This window comes from Punica granatum, chromosome 3 (assembly GCF_007655135.1).
Source record: "Punica granatum isolate Tunisia-2019 chromosome 3, ASM765513v2, whole genome shotgun sequence".
Taxonomy (NCBI): Eukaryota; Viridiplantae; Streptophyta; class Magnoliopsida; order Myrtales; family Lythraceae; genus Punica; species Punica granatum.
In genome coordinates, this window is record NC_045129.1 from 15135505 (window position 1) to 15153672 (window position 18168).

At 40.8% G+C, this 18168-nt stretch overlaps 1 protein-coding gene across 1 annotated transcript; it reads right to left on the reverse strand.

Annotated features, from left to right (window-relative positions):
* Positions 1-11167: 11167 nt before the first annotated feature.
* Positions 11168-13994, reverse strand: LOC116202012. Its single transcript, XM_031533522.1, has 4 exons — positions 13837-13994; positions 13682-13758; positions 12422-12842; positions 11168-11596 (listed from the first exon to the last, which is right to left on the reverse strand). Exons 3-4 carry the CDS (start codon positions 12776-12778, stop codon positions 11567-11569), a joined length of 387 nt encoding a protein of 128 aa, XP_031389382.1. The 5' UTR covers positions 12779-12842; positions 13682-13758; positions 13837-13994; the 3' UTR covers positions 11168-11566.
* Between the last annotated feature and the right edge of the window lie 4174 nt (positions 13995-18168).

The following is an 18168-nucleotide window of genomic DNA, read 5'->3' on the forward strand; positions in this document are numbered from 1 at the left end:
GATCAAAATTCAGTAGGAAATCAAGTGATGGGGAGTTCAAAGAGCAGAGAAGAAGCAAGGGAAAGAAACTTTCGGTGAATTAATATTCCAGGTGGAACATAGTCAACGAGGAAGTCAACACCCCCATAAATTTGAGACAACTAACCAAAACTCGACGAAGAACTGAATTGTAGGAGACAACCCAAATGAGGCAAGAAAGGACGTAGGAAGGAGACGATGAGCCCTCTATGTTTTGTACTTTACAACCCTATGCATTGGTATTTTCGAAGTACCAAGGACTTGCATTGGTATAGACATAGATTATGTTAGGTAAAATTCACAGGCCTACTTTGAACTCGGGTTCATCCGTAACCTAAAAGTTTAAGCCAATGGATTGCTAGACCTTTGTCTCTTATAAAGATTTCTTCTCAACTTTTCTATGTGGTGACTATCTTCTACACCTACACTCACCATTCTCCATATCGGAGGGAAACCGTCCCCAACAGATTATGATAAATAATTAAACATTATTTTAATCTAATCTTTGCTGTTTCCTATGCTAATTGGGATCATCGGTGAGGTGACGAAATATCCCGGCCTGAAGCTGTATTGTACTATGCTGTTTCCTTTGCTGTTTCCTATGCTTGGGGAATTCTAACATGACTTCCATGGTGGGCCGATTCAAGTTTGAACGAGAGGTGCTACCGCTCAATAGTCAATGACATATCATCAAGCATTTTATCGTCATGTATTTAATTTCTCCAATAGGCAATAGTGATTTATATTAAACCACTTTCCGTGAAATTTAAAGAAGGCACTTGTCCAAGGGGCACCAGAGCTTCAAAAGTCAAGTATGAGTAATGGCACGCAATCCTCCACTGGGTAAACCTGAGATTAGACTGAATAAGGGTGAGTGAACATATATTGACTGAAAAAATAATCGCTCTGATTGTTCTTATTTTAACCATGGATAATCTACCACGAAGTATTGATATAACAGTTCACAGGGTCCTCATGAACAAGGACGGAGTCAATTTTCTTTTGGCAAGTCAAAATAATGACGATACAAATCATGTAGTGTAACGATTTTAATAAAAAAGTACAATGCACTTATTGAAAAGGAAAAAAAATTGTACAATGCGAAAAAGAAGTTCGTATTCATATTGATGAATAGAAATATTAGTAAATATAGCTTATCCTCATCATCATCGGCCGACTTTGACCAATTGTAAGTCAATGATATGCAATAGAGAAAACTGACATTTTGATCATCGAAAGATTTCATAGCCGCTAGTTTGGTCCTCAAAAAGATTTTGTTGGACAAATTAATCCTCCAAAGATTATTTCATCAGACAAAATAGTCTCGACGTCGAGCGGCTTATGTGGTGATGACTTGGCAAACGAAAACTGCAAAATTGTTTTCTTTTTATTTCCCTGAACCAAACGACATTGTTTTTGTTCTCTCTCCTGCCCAATCAGAAAGACGTCGTTTTGCTGGTTTTCGATTTTCAAAAGAATAAAAAAATGAAAAATTAAAAAAATAATTGTTCATGTCCTTCAAAGGAGAAGGAGAACAATTCTTTTTAAAATTTTTATTTTTTTATTTCTTGAAAATCGAAAACCAACAAAACGACATCGTTTGATTTTTTTTTAATTTTCCGAACCAAACGATGTCATTTTTGCTCTCTCTCCCGCTCAAACAAAACGACGTTGTCGGCTCTTATCCATCCCCCGAACCAAATGACGTTGTTTTTTGATAACCCCATCGACCTGGGTCAGACTTTGTCTTCCTCACCCGAATTAGCTGCCCCTTCCCGAAATCTTAGCGTCGCTCCCTCTGACTGAAGCCCTAGCCGTAGCAACTACAACGTCGCCTGTCATTGCCACCCTCTTTGACTACCGCATATTTGGTCTCGATTATCACCGGCTAGGTATGGGCTCAGAAGAGAGATAGAGATCGAGGAGAGGAGAGAGACAGGATGGCTCAAGAGCAGGGCTGTAGTCGGGCAAAACCACCACAACTGCAAACAGCGAAGGTCCCCTCGAATTCCGACTCGCCGGCACTGCAATCGATGATCAATGACCCCTGATCTTTATCTCCCCTCGGATTTACATCGTGAAGGTCCTCTCGAGCTATCCCGTCCCTCTCCTCGATCTTTGTCTCTCTCTTGAGCCCAGACCAACTCGGTGATAGTCAAGCTAGCGACGCGATAGCTATTGCCGTCGTAGAGGGTTGCCATGATGGGCGCCATTGTAGTTGCTGCGGCCAGGGCTCCGATTAGAGGGAGTGGCTCTAGGGTTTTGGGGAGGGGCAGCTAATTTAGGTGAGGAAGACGAAGTTCGATCGGGGTTGGTGAAGCTAGCAAAAAACCGAGTCGTTTTGTTCAGGGAAATAAAAAAATGATGTTTGCCAAGTCATCGTCACATAAGCATCCACGTCAGGCAATCGTGACGGCCTTTGACGGCCACTTGACGTCAGAACTATTTTTTCCGACGGAATGATCTTTGGATGATTAATTTGTCCAACAAAATCTTTTGAGGACCAAATTGGTGGTTTTGAAATCTTTCGAGGATCAAAATGTCAGTTTTCTCTTATGCAATATATAGAGATGAAAATTGGTTAAAAATGATTGAATTGAATGGCTATAAATTTCTTTATATTGAATATAAAGTAAAAAATCATGAAGCTTCAAAGAAATAACACGATCGCTGCTTCATGATTTACCCAAATATATTGGAAGCATTTTCTTTTTTCGATCAATAAATTGGAAGCATTTTTAGTTGAAGCAATATAATGTTCCGTGGTAAAATTGAAAAGTTTCCCAAGGTTATGATAGACTGAGTAGGGTGTTTTTTTTTGTTTGTTTTTTTAATATACGGGGCAAAACTTTCAAAAACATTTACTTTTGTATATATACAATATGATCGACTTTTCTGGTCACAATCACAAATAACACAATAATATAGTATCAAGTCATTGAAAGCGCAAAAGTGTCATAACCTATAGTAGTTGAAAAGTTACTATTTATGAAATTAAGAAAATCCCTAACTAATACAAAAGTTATAAATTCACGCCGGAAGAGTTTTACCCTTTAATGGGTAGACCCGGATTGACTCGATTAGTGGGGGCTCAATTGGACTTCCGAATATTAGGATTTATAAAAAAAAAATATCATATATATAATGGATAAAATTTTCTTTACTTTTATGATTGTGGACCCATTGTTATTTCTTTTGATGTAGTGACAGTAGAATTCAGGACAACTTAAGATGTTGAGGTTTAGCGATGGATATAGGAATTTAGTCAGCGAGAGAAAAAGTGGGGAGGGGGAGGGATCATGAATGAATAATATAATCATAAGATCATAAAAAAGATTATTGATGAATACGATAAAGTACACTATAAATTTTGTAATTTTTCCCGGGTTAGGCTTATCCCCACCATCCCACCAACCGACCTTGACCCATTATAAGTCAATGATATGCAATATATAGAGATGAAAATTGGTAAAAAAAATAAAAATGATTGAATTGAATGGCTATCAATTTCTCTTAATTGAATATATATTAAAATTGTGAAGCTGCAAAGAAATAACACGACGAAGTCGTTGCTTCATAATTTGCTCGAACTAAATTGGAAACATTTTTTCATTGATGTAATATAATGTCATGGGGTGAAATTGAAAAGTTCCCCGAGTTTATGATAAAGTGAGTAAGGGAGCCTTTTCTCTTAGGGGGAAAAATTTTCAAAAACCATTTACTCCTGTGAAGCGATCTATATACAATCTGTTGGGGATAGAGGGGAGATGACAATCGGAGGAGATGAACTCGAACTTGAGCACGGAAATTTTATCAGGAACTTAGTCCATGATATATGCACGGATCAATTTCTCGTTTGGGAGAGCTACTCAGGAGAGTGCATTCTGACATTTTCTGGTTCAATTACAAATTCAAAATTTCCCTGACATGAATCGAAACCCCGGTCTCCAGTATGCATTCAACATTATCAAAACTAACAGCTTGCTTAGATTAGAGGATGGCCTGGCTTATGTAGGGCAGCGTAGGAGCATAGTTTATGGAGAGATTCTCTTAATGCTTCATCATAACTCGTGTTTGGATAGAATTAGGAAGGAGTACGGTGGGGTTCGGAGTCGCTTTGACACAGTTCATGATGATAATCCCACCTCTCCAAGATTGATAGTCTAATCTGATGCTTGGTCCAATTCCAAATACTTTGTTGGTTACATTAAGGAACTTTCATTGAAAAGCACAAAAACAGAACATCAAGTCACGCGCATAAATGAAGCAGCAAAACACACGGATCAGAAAGAAAATGCTGGTGGAGCTCGACTACAGTAACATCGAGTTGGATCGATCAGACTCGAGATCTCCAAAATGGTCTTCTACTCTTGGATCAGCTGTGATCATGATCCAACAGGATCGAGAAGCTTTCTGGAATTTGTATTTATTGTAGAAGATCTTTCTGATTACATCCGACTGGATTTGTTGACAGATATTGAACTTCAAGCTGTTCAGCTATTTTCCAGGCACCAGAAAGTATAACAGCAACATTATCTCTGATCGAATATTGGCCTGGAAATTACTGAATGTGATTTCCTTGAGGCTACTTGTCAAACAGTCAGGTGCCCATGCGGGAAAGTCGAACATATGGGGCATCTGGTAGCAGCCCCGTGGAGACTCCTACAAATGTTAACAAAGAGGAAAAGAAAGACAATTTAGAACATCAGCTGACAAATATCCAGTTTGCTTTCGTTGGTGCGCTAACTACAACTGATCTATAACTTGAACCCAAAGATGTGTCACACAAGTCAGAGTGAAGACTCTTGAATGTAGGTAGATCTCACGAGGACTCTAAAGCGCTGGGGCCTTCAGAGAGAAATTAACGTTTCATCCCAACATCGTAAGTTCATAGCTAGACCGACTACTCCAAGTCATAGCAAAAGAATATGCATGATGAAGCTGCAGGCCGAAGCTATGTTTGAATATTTGCCGCTTATCTTCAAGACTGTACTGGAAAAAGCGACTCCGGCTGTTACCCTCTTGAGCAGATACGGGCAAATCCTCAGAAATTTAGGAAGCATTCTCCCCTGTCAATGTCAGTTGGGTTACCAGTTTCTATAACTTCCTTATGGAATAGGATAACCGTACAGTTCCATAAAAAATAGTGAGAATGTCGATATCCAGGCCGTTGATGTCAAACTATAGCAGTTAAGCCTGGGAGACTCTAACGGTGAATATGCTCGGCCGCTTCAGGGAGCCTTATTGGAGAAAGCAAAGCTCTTCACGGTCCTCGGGTAGGTTCCGTTGAAGTGTTCCTTGTAGTCCAGAAGTACGGCGAGGATCGTGCACAAATTTCTTTCTTTGTGGACCACAAACAGCTTTCCAGTTTGGGGAGGTCTTCCAGCCTGTGACACCACGTTAGGAACCTTTTGGCGAGATCTTAATCCAGGTAATGCAGGGAGATCTTCAGGACCTTAGGGTTCAGGAGATTGATTCTGCTGGAGCCGTCGAGGTTAAAGTTGCAGTTGAGTTTTAGGACCAACAGCGTCTCACATGTGAATAGCTCGGACAGTAATGACGGAGGCCCTTTATTACGAAGATCAATCCTCAATCATTGGCCCAGCACTATCATTGCATATTGTATCCACACATTCAAGCACGATAAGCCGAATGTGTGGGTCCCCAGTGTCTGGTTCCTTGTCGAATATTACTACAAACGTATAAGCATATCACAACTATATGTCTTCCAGCAGAAAGAGAACAATCTTTTGGGTTTTCATTAAGTTCAAAACACTCAAAGTGCAACTCTAGGTTGGGACTTTATGCCTTCCTCTGATCTTTCATGCAGAGTCTATAGAAACCGATTAATGGAAACAGTAAGAAGATTTCGTAAAAGCAAGAAAGATACAAATGCTCCAGCTAGCAAAGAAAGATCACCGGATTCTGGCAACATTACAAATTGAACAAAGATAATTCTCTTGATTACCCAATGCAATGCTAATTCCGAGTAGGTAATGGAAACCGATGGAGAATATCTGATGCCAAAATGTGGAAAACTCTCGGGATTTATAACTTCTGAGACTGAGATTGATGAAGTGGGAATGCAACTGTCAGAGAGCTCGGAGTATAATGGGCGACTCAACAGAATTCTGTTCCTTCCACTCTTGTTATAACTAACAAAACGGTTTCCTTTCAGGTCCATGGGACGGGCTGACAGCAGGAAGACTATTGATAATCGGGCTCCTGTTTTGTTCTCATGGACTTTGGTCAGGAACTGAGCGTAGAGAGTTGGTATGATTGGTAGAGAGGCAAATGGAGTTTAGCTGGTGGAGCCCGTGCAGCATTTAACCATAAAAACCAAAACGATCGAACCAAACAGAAAAATCCTTTTATTTTCAAAATAATGGTCATTAACGTTCGAGAAAACGGAAAACAAATGTGATAAAGTTCTTTAACATTGACAATTCATGGTTTGAAGAACTCCAGCAATGCTTCGGAATGGAATTGTAAACTTATGGTTCCTTTGCATGAACATCATCTCATCATTTCATTTCCAACCACGGGACACCAAACTCAGTCAAAGGTGTTTATCGTAGTCTCAATCTAGAACTCAGATGTAGTCAACAAGAAAATTACAATCTTTGGATGCCCTTTTGAGTTTTTTGACCTTGTTGTGGAGAAAGTTCTCATCTCCATGGTCCAGGAATCTAAGATTGACAGCGAACCGAATTTTTTTCAGCTCGCGTCCATGCATAAGCAAGTACTTCAGCAGCTTCATTTCGGATTCCATTTTCGGACTAATATCCCTGAACTCAATTTCCTTGATGCGATTGCTTAGACACATCGGTATCCTGTCCGGTAAGTCAAATTTCTGCTCAAGGCACGCTGAATAGTCATCCTATAGATACAGTCACGGAAAAAAATGTCACAAAGTTTAGAAAGAAAAGGATCATCCGATAGATATTTTTCTCATTGGAAACAACCTGACCTTTAATAGGCATAGCCTTTTAAGACTCGGAAAGCATTTGAGTAGATGAGGTATCAGTTCAAAGTCCTTGAACTCCTCAGCTAGAGTAATTCGAAGATCGACCACATCACTTTGTACCGGCACGTCATCACGGAGAAGATCAGCTAAGCCCTTTACAATAGAAATCTACTGATTCATTCATGTACACGGCATTTGACAATCTAATAACAAAAGCAAAGAGCAGAAACATGTCAGAGATCTGAAAGTAAACTTACGCATATTAAGTCACTATAGAGTTCAGTGGTGCCTGCTTGGTTATCAGAGAAAGAGAAGTGAAGACGATATAGACGAATTCCAAAGGATCTCAGAAAGCACTCCCCGATAAGAAGTTCCTTGTGCTTTCGTGCAGCTTCAGATAAGGAGTACAGTGCTAGGATATTTCCATCCGAAACAGTGAGGCTCTGAAGAGATGAGGCTTGGATTATGATCTTGTAGTTGACCATTGAAGGTTCCAGCAAGAGTATCGTTACCCTTCTCAGATGCATCGAACCGGGAACAAGAATCTCCTCTCTGAGATCATGTCCAAGGTGTCGACCTTCTTGACCTTGGAACAGCGGCCCACAGATGGTTAGATCTTCCAGCAAAGGACAACCCTGGATGAATCTATCCACTAGATGTTGGTTCAGGGAACTGAGGGAAATCTCGAGCTCCTTGACCTTCTGGAGATTGATAGCAGTAGATTCATCGAGGTCTATATAGCAGCCAAGTCTCAACACCACCAGGTGTTTGTAACTGAACAACTCAGGGGCCAATCTTTGAGGCTGTTTGTGTTTGAACATGAATTCTATCCACACTTCTTCCACCTTCTCCTCCGCGATCAGACTCCGTAACAATGGATTCAAATGCTCCAGATCCCTTGCATGGGGGTTCAACACTATGAACGAGAAGCTGCGATCGTTGCTCACCCCTTCAATCATGGTAGACGAAATCGATTACAATTACTAGCAAGTTATTCAGCTACAGCTCGTAGTTATCTTCACAATTATTGAAGGAACAACCTCATGAATCTTTTTCCAATCTTTAATGGAGATCTTCAAGAACCGAGTAAAACTAGTGGTGATTCTTTACAAGAGGAAAGACGAAATGAATTATCCCGACATCAATCAGATACTTAACTGTGATTTCCTGATGCAATAATCGAAAAGGGGAAACACGGGATGGGGGCAGAAACAGAAGAAAACAGCAAACAAGGAGAAGAAAAGATCTTCGGGATTATCATTCAATCGTACCAGCCATTCTGAATTGAAGAGTCTATTTCCATGGATTTGAAAAAGAAAATATGGAAAACAAATTAAGAAAGCAGAAGCAGGGCAATCTTGTGATCGGGGAGAATGAACTTACTTGGCATTGAAATTTCGACGGCAATTATCGAGAACCCGAAAACTTCACTGAAAGGTGGAAATTGTTCAGTTAGCTGTACGGATTGGAATTTTTGTTGGCGGGAATACCATACCTTCACATTATTGGTCAGAGCTTACGGCCCTGGGTGATCATATATAAACTGAGTGACTAACGGTACTCTGATGATCTGATCACTCTGACAACTGAAACACAAGTAGCTGGAATTGGGCCGAGTTTGATGCATTGGGCCGGTTTACATGCAATACCCTAAAGTGGACCGCGCAATAACGTTGGGATAGATTTGTCACAAACAGAAATTCAGATCTTGTTTAATGAACTGTCCTTTTGAATTCACGGTGGTACGAGAAGTGACCATGATAAATCGTAATCCTTTTCGAAATATGTCTGACCATGTTTGTTGCCGTTGATTATTGGAGAGGAGATTTTAAAATTAAAAAAGAAAATAGCAAAGGAGGCATAGCTCTAAGTCGTTTTCCATTTTTCCCCTTAGGCAAGTCAATACTCCAACGTACAAGTCATATGAGACACCGTTTACAACATGAAAGCCAAAATTTATCGAGAATGCTCGGATGATCTTTCCATGCTTATACGGACCTGGGTCCATTTCCACTTAAAAAGTGGTGGTACCTAAGCCATATATTAACCCGTGTGGTTTATTTCTACCTACACGTTGTAGTCAGGTGCCCTTAAACAGTAACACGAGGCGCACTATTGGCTGCATTCGGACATATTGGGCTTGGCGCGGTATGAGCGCGCTACGCATAACCTGGGCTCTGATACCATATTAAATTTTCATTGAACTTATACGGACCTGGGCTCATTTCCACTTAAAAGCTCAAGCTGATAAGTGGTAGTACCCAAGCCATATATTAACCCATTGATTTTCCTTTTCTTTTCCGATGTGGGATTTATCCCATTTTACTCCTCAACATAAATAATGCTCAATTTATTAAAAAAAAAAACAAGCAAAGACATGAATGAAAGGGAGGGGTTGCCCGCAGTGAAGACCTCCGCCGGCCCAGGCGGGATTGCCAGCAGCCACCCCTGAATTGCACCAAAAAAAAAAAAAAGCAAAACAAAAGAGAAGAGAAAGAGGAGGCAGTGATAGGGGCCTCATTGAAGGCCACCATTCTCCCAATCAGGGTTGCCGGTGAGATCTGATGTCGCTAATGACTCGATTGGGTAGGGGACGGGCGGGTACCGTGGCTGTCAGATACGTCCCCAATTCCAAACTCCCTCTCCTTTTCCCCTTCCTGATTGTTCTCTCCCTTTTTTCTTATTTAAACTTGAAGTCGTGGGGCCTTGTTGACACCACCACCGCCCTTGTGGAGTCGCTGGCGACCTCCGATTGTGGTTGTGGCGGCGCCGGCAAGGTCCCCACTATCGACACCCCCTCCCTCCGTTCAAGTCTTTTATTTTATTTTATTTCTTTTTTTTTTTCAGTTTTTAGAAAAAAATTAACATTATTTAAAGACTTTATGCGCCCACAATTAGTGCCATGTGCGCTACGCACCGTCAGTGCCACGTCAGTAAAATTGCTGAAATTTGACCAAAGAAGTGATGATATAATAAAGGCAAAGTTGGTGAATTTTTTGTACAATTTATGAAAACTCCTATTGAAAAAGATAAGATGAGTGAAGTTCTTGATTTTCTAAGTTAATTAACCTTTGAAATATGAAATGGAGAGGAACTCTCCCCACATGCTCGTACCAATTAGTGGTACCATTTGCCTAAGAGCAGTGCTAATTCTGCCTACTGTTTCTGCCGAAGTCATGTGCAGAACAGACGCAATCGGGATGGGATTTTTGGGCTGTATCATGGGCAATTGTTTGGCTCTTTGCGTCCGGCAGACTGGAAAACATTTTTTTGGGCATAAAAGTTATTTCCATTTGCGTAGTCAATTATGGTATGTTCTCGTTTTGTAAAAAATAATTATTGATTTCAAAATAAAATAATAACTGAGAATCACTAATTAAAAGATATTAAAATTAAATAAAATGATTAATTGATACTTGAAATATAGATTAAAGAGAATCGATCTTCATAATCATGTAATCACCTTCCGGAGAATATCTTGTTTGTATCAAAAAGTCAATTGCAGTAATAGATAATAGACTTGGAGCATAATTCTCAAGCTATATCTTTAAAGTGATACTTTTAATATCTATTACATAATATTTGTGAGATAAAATGAAATAAGAATGAAAATAAGATTTTTAAATTTAGTATTGTAAGTAAGGTAATTATTATAAAATTTTAGTTAAACCATCAGTCTTAGAAGTTAAGATGGAACACATGGTGCAATTTGAGAAACTGCTTGTGAAAAATCGATTTTCACATGTGGTGGACGGTATAAATATTGCCATGCTATGAACTCCCTCAAATTATCAAATCGAGATCACATGGGGAACGAGAATCTCCTCTTTGAGATCGTCTCTAAGGTTTCTACCTTCTCGACCTCGGAACAGCGCCCGACATATGGTTTAGACCTTCCAGCAAAGGACAACCCTGGATTAAACTGACCACTAGTTGTCGGTTCAGGGAACTGAGGGAAATTTCGAGCTCCTTGACCTTCGGGAGATCGTTAGCAGTATATTCATCGAGGTCTATGTAGCAGCAAGGCGTCAGCGACACCACCAGATTCTGGTAACAGAACAGCTCAGGGGCCAGTGTTTGATGAATCCTATCCACACTTCTTTCACCTTTCTCCGCAATCAGTCGACATAACAATGGATTCAAATGCTCCAGATCCCTTGCATGGCAGTCCGACTCTTTGAATGATTGGAAAGTCGACACTATGATTGTACCTCATGATTGATCATGGTTCCAATCAATGAGGGTGTGAGGAATGAACTTTTGCCGTCTTAGTAACCAAAATGAGCGACTTACAAGCAACCGTTACCAAAAAGTGTCCAACTGAACATGTCACTACTTTGATCGCGCCTAATTGGAAACAATTGTAGCGCCACGAAGGAAAGAGAACTCAATTGAAGAAAACTCTTTCATCTTAACAGTCCCTCAGCAGCATCAAGAAGCTTGATCAACATGCTAAATCTTGAAGCTCTGCATCAGTTATTGTGCTCCTTGGTGATAAGAAAGATTCAACCAGGTTCTCGGAGGATAAGATGGCCATATATGATGATGGCCTGCAAGAGTACATTGAGCAAGGATGGGCTCCTACAGCTTCTTCTCCTCTGCTTTCCGAGGCTGTCAAGACCAAATGACAATACCATTAATCATGTCAAAAGTTGGCAAAATTCATAATATTAGCCCACCAAAGATTGCCCATGGGTAGAGACACGAGTCAAATAAAGAGAATAGATCTTGTAGAGACACGAATTAACCATGCGATAAAGTCCAACTAATCTTCTTATAACTCTGAAAAACCTTCTTAGCAGTTCAGATTAGGTAACATCCCCATCCAAAACTTGGGTGTCCTCCCTTATAAAGTTCAACTAATTTGGAAACAGATAATAGCAAGAACCATGTATACATGAAGAACAAAAGGTAAAAGAATACTAAATAACTGTAACTACGTGCTTGGAATCACATTTTACAGAGTACTTGACTACAACGAGAGGAAGTCAAAGGGGAAGCCAATCAATGCAGTACAGTGATAAACTAAGTAAAAATAAGAAGTACACGACCAACATATAACTAAAAATGAGGGGGTAATAATGAGAACTTTGAAAAGAAAAGAACTTGCAAGTTTTAGATCACCAAGCAAGAAACAAACGTATAGAAGCCAATTCTTTGGTAGCCCAGGAGGAAACTTTTTGGTTGGGATTGGGGGCTCTGAAAAATTCTCAAGAGGATCTCCGATAAAAATCCCAGGTTATGCTACAAAATGCTAGAGCTTGGGGCCTCAAAACACAGACTTAAATAAACCAGCAAATGCAGACACCGAAACAAATACCCTCCCTGTTCAACAAATGTCAGTCACAGAGGCAAAACACCCTAATCCAGTAAAACCGGACCTCGACCCACACACCCCTATCACGAAAAGCAAACAAATGAAATGAAAAGACCAACCTTAGTGCCGGGGGCGAACTGGTGGAGCTCCTCATCAGGGATGATGACGGGCCACGCCTCGCCCGCCTCATGGAACATCTGCTCAGTCTCGAGGTACTGGCCCTTCTCGAGGATCATGGTCCGGATGTTTTGGGCAGGGGTAGAGGTGGCGTCGAAGACCTCCTCGACTCCATTGACGAAGGTGACGGTGATCTGGGGCGGGTGTTCATCGGTTCGGCGCTTGACAACGACCTGGCAGGCGGGGTTGGACTCCTTGGCTTTGCGGGCGTTGCACTGCGCCAGGAACTCCATGCATGACGCGATGCGCGGGTCGAGGGCGTTGAACTCGATTCTCACCTTTGACAGGAACTTCAGCATCTTCGTGCTTCTGCTTCTCCTACTGCTACTGCTACCAGCAGAGAGTTTGAGCTCCTTGACCAGACTGAGCAGCAGCAACCAACAGCAGAGAGTAAAACTCGGTGTTTTCAGAACCGGACCGGCAATCGAATCCATCAAGTCATGGGCTTATGGGTTCGACGGATTTTTCAATTAATATTATCAAGCCTTAATATCACAGTTCATAGACTAAATTCCAACTCCAAAATCATCACATTGTCTAATTTCAGCAAAAAGTATAATTCTAAGTTTAAAGAGTAAAGAAAAAATACATCCACTAGCATGATAAGTATTACCATATATTAGAACCCATAATGCAACCAAAAAAAAAAAAACTCAATCACGAAGGTGAAAGGACCGCAACAGCAGCAGCTGCAATTCATTAACAATTAAAAGACTGACAATAATCAGGATTATTAGCAACTGAAGATTCAAGAAAACAAACAACTCAGTGGCACTAGAGAAGAATTACAACTTATCGAAATCAAAACAATCTATTTCCGACATCATTTAAGCAAAAAATAAAAAAATGATGATGAAATCATAAAGCTCTAAGTCAATTTGTCTCTTCGTATTCAATTGGAAAAGAGAATGGGAGGCTCGAGGATAATGATATATGTTTCGCAGAGTCGAGGGGAAAGATGAAAAGATTTTGAAGGTGTACAGAAACAATATCCGAAAGGCCAAACAGCAGGAGAATGCTATCAACTATGAAGAGCACATAGACAAGAGAAAGTTGGCAAGCTGCAGTAGAACAAAGGAACCCAAGCAAAAGCAGCAAGCAAGCAGAACATAGAAACAAGCAATTCATCGGAGCAGCAAGCAGCAACCAGCACAAGCATAACTACGACCAAATATCTAATTCATCTATGAGAGTAAACGTACCAGTCAAATGAGGTTCCTGGCAACCCTAGACAGACAGAGATGATGGGAAGGGGACGGCTCCCAGACTTCGATTGAGGCTGCACAAACGTTGAAGTTAGAGAAAATGATAAAGGGAAAACGAAACGGAGGAGCAACGGATGAGAGAAGCAGCGAACCGCGAGAATGAACAGTCTTCGGGATCGCGATGGACGACGGGAACCGCGACAAGAAGCAGATGGAGCCGCGAGGTGGATTCGAATAGCGGCTGCCCCGTGCGAGGACTGAGAAGTGAAAGAAAGAAGGGAGATAACAACCAAAGTGGATTGGTCCGAGCGGTTCCACCCTTGTTTTTTTTAAGTGTTTTCTTTTACGTGTTTCAAGTTCGAATTTTAAAAATGGAAAAACTAATTTATTAGAATGATTTAGTGGTTGGTGACGCAGAGGAATTGTGGTACATGCGGCAGGACGAGCCGAAAACAACTACATAACATTGTCGAGCAAAATGTAAAGAAACAAAAGTGTGAAGAGGTAAAATATGTAAATTATGCACAACTCTATAATTTTTGTGCCATTGTGGTACACAACAGAGTGTACCATTGAAGAATTTACCTTTTATTGAAAGATCAGGGAAAAAAAACAAAAAGGGTTTGGATCTCCTGCAGGAATGATTTGAAATAGTGGTCTTTGCTAGCAACAACATAGTGGAGGCAGTCAATCAATATAGATGAATCTAAAATCTGATTCAAATCCAACACTGATAAAAGTTCTTAAGTCAATGATATGCAATGTAGAAATGAAAATTGGATAAGAAATGACTGAAGTGAATGACTATGAATTTCTCTTAATCGAATCTAGTAAAAATTATGAAGCTACAAGAAATTACATGGGGAAGTCACAGTGCTTCAAAAGGAGAGGGAATGCATAAGAAGGTGTTGCGTATAATAGACTATATTATGGCTAAGTGACTTTTCGAATCACAGTATATGAAAATTCAACAAATGGGCAAAATACTGTTTCTATTGTTGGCTCATACGTCGGGTCTCGCTTTGTGTTATTTCCTCTATCACTAATTAGTAAACCTGGCCAACATCTCCCTTTGCTCTTTGCGCTCCCGATTCTCCGTTTCACACCTTTGTCAAGTATGCATTCAAAACTATCAAAACTAACAGCTTGTTTAGATTAGAGGGTGGCCTAGGAGGATAGTTGATGGAGGGATTCTCTTAATGCTTCATAACCCGTGTTTGGATAGAATTAGGAAGGAGTGGGTCAGGGTGGGGAGTCATTTAAACTCAGTTAATTACGATGATGATCCCTCATGTCCAAGATTGACAGTCTAATCTGGTGCTTGGTCCGATACATGGACACAAGGCGCGTTATCAATCTAAAAGCGTCGACAAATACATTTGATACTTTTACTCGCATCTCCCTGGAACAGGTCCAATTCCAAATGCTTTGCTGGTTCCATTAAGAAACTTCCATTAAAAAGCACAAAAACAGGACATCGAGTCACACAGAAGTGCATCAATGAAGTGGCGAAACACACGGATCAGAAAGAAAAAAGCTCATCCAGCTTGATTGAAGTAACATCGAGTGGGATCGATCACACTCAACATCTCCAAAATGGTCTTCTACTCTTGGATCAGCTGTGATCATGATCCAACAGGATCGAGAAGCTTTCTGGAATCTGTAGATATTGTAGAACATTCTGATTGCATCTGACTCGAACTGGTGACCCACATTGAGCTTCACCTGTTCAGCTTTTCTCCATGCACCAGAAAGTATAACAGCAACGTTATCTCTGCTTGAATATTGGTCCGGAAATTACTGAATGTGATTTCCTTGAGGCTACTCGTCAAACAGTCAGGTGCCCATGCGGGAAAGTTGAACTTCTGGGGCATCTGGTGGCAGCCTGGTGGAGACTCCTGCAAATGCAAACAAAGAGGAAAAGAGAAAAACAATTCAGAACATCAGCTGACAAATTTCCAGTTTTCTTTTGTCACTGCGGTAAGTAGAATTGATCTGACCTTAGTTACGCATAGCTTTTCAAGATCTTGGAAGCACTTGAGTAGATAAGGTATCACTTCGCTGCAGAAGTTATTAGGTAAATGAACCCGAAGATGCGTCACACACATCAGAGTCAGACCTCGAAATGTCGGTAGATCACGAGGACTCCAAAGCACCGCAGCCTTCACAAAGAAATTACCATTCCATCTCATCATCGTAAGTTCATAGACAGCCCGACATCTCCAAGTCATAGAAAAAGAAAATGTATGATAAAGCTGAAGGCTGAAGCTATATTTGAATATTTGCCGCTTACCTTCAAGACTGTACTGGAAAATGTGACTCCGGCTGTCACCCTAACGAGCAGATACTGGCGAATCCCATAGAACTGTTGAAAGCATTCTCCCCTGTCAATGTCGGTTGGTTTCTCAGCAAGTTTCTCTAACTTCTTTATGGAATAGGAGAGCGGTATAGTTCCATGAAAAATACTGGGAATATTGACATCCGGGCATTTGATGTTGAGCTTGTAGTTAAGCCTGGGAGACTCTAGTGGTGAACATATGCTTAGCCGCTTTAGAGAACCTGATTGGAGAAAGCAAAGCTCTTCCTGGTCGTCAGGTGGATGCCGTTGAAGGGCTTCTCGTAGTCCAGAAGTACGGCGAGGATCATGCGCATCTTCTTTCTCTGTTGACCCAAGAACAGCTTCCCAGGTATGGAGAGGTCTTCCAGCCTAGGACACCACCTGAGCAACCTCTTCACAAGATCTTGATTCGGGTAATGCAGGGAGATCTAGTGGACCTTCAGGTTCGGGGGATTTTTTTTAATGGAGTCGTCAAGGTTTAAGTTGCAGTTGAGTTTTAGGACCTCCAGCGACTCACGTATGAATAGCTCAGGGGGTAATGACAGAGGCCCTTCGTCGCGATAACTTTTCATTAAGTTCAAAACACTCAAAGTGCAACTCTAGGTTGAAACTTTATGCCTTCATGCAGATTCTTAAAAAACTGACTAATGGAAGCAGTAAAAAGATTTCGTAAAAGCAAGAAACATACAAACGCTCTGGCCGGCAAAGAAAGATCACCAGAGTAATGCAACTTCACAACAGTGGATAGTTCTCTTGATTACCGAATCCAGTGCGACATCCTAGTGATACCTCGAAATTAGTCAGGAAGAAAACATGGGATAGGATAGAAGAACGAAGAGAGCGACAAGCAAGACATAAAAAGCTTGTTTGGAAGGGGAGATGCTTTCACGATCTGAGGGAGAGACCTTACTTGGTAATGGAAATGAATGGAGAATATCCGATGCCGAAAGGTGGAAAACTTTCGGAATTTAACTTGGAAGAAGTTCTTTATCTGTGCCTGACACCAAGATTTCTGAAGGGCGAATGCAACTGTCAGAGAGCTCAGAATAGACTGGGCGACTCAACAGAATTCTGCTCCTTCCACTCATTTTATAACTAACAAAACAGTTTCCTAACAGGTCCTCTGGACAGGCTGACTCCGGGAAGTCTATTGAGAATTGGGCTCTGGTTTTGTTCTCATGGACTTTGGTTAGGAACTGAGCATAGAGAATATGTATGATCGGATGTAGATTGGAACATGGACTTTAGCTGCTGGAGCCCGTGCAGCATTTAACCATAACAACCAAAACCCTCGAACAGAAAAGGCAAATCCTTTTATTTTCAAAATAACGACCGTTAAGGTCCTAGAAAACAGAAAACAACCGTGATAAAATTCTTTAACATTGAAAAGTTGTGGTCTGCCAAACTCTAGTAATGCTTCCGAAAGGAAGTGTAAACTTAAGGTTCCTTTGCACGAACATCATCTCATCATTTCAATCACGATACACCAAGCTCAGTCTAAAACATCAGAGATCAATGATAAGTTTCTCCTCATCTTAGATTATTTATGTACTTATGATTGTATCTGACCACCATCCAAGGTATGGTGAATGTGCAGCCTGAAAGTTCACGGCATTTTACAGTAAGGAAGCAAAATAATGGACCAAATGGATGAAAGATAGCTATGCTTGACCCATGTCACACTGAGTGAAAAATGCGTGTTTTCCCAGTCTCATTTAAGAACTGATCTTAGTCTAACATTGAACTTACAAGCTTCGGAAGCCGTATAGAAGTTTTCTACCTTGTTGTAGAGGAAGTCCTGATCTCCACGGCCTAGATAATTAAGATTTGCAGTGAACCAAATTTTCTTCAGCTCACGTCCATGCATAAGCAAGTATCTGAGCAGCTTCACTTCGTCTTCCGCTTTCGCACTAATATTTTTTTGAATTCAGGCATAAGCATGAATAGGAAGCTGCGATTGTCGCTCATTCCTTCATTCGTGGTAGACAATATCAATTACGGTTAGAAGCAAGCTGTGCAGCTATATCTCATGGTCATGTCACAATTACAGAAGTGCAGCCTTATGATCTTTTTCCAATCTTTAATGCAGATCCTCAAGAACCGACTGAAAAAAAATTGTAATCCTGTGCACGAGGAAAGACTAGAG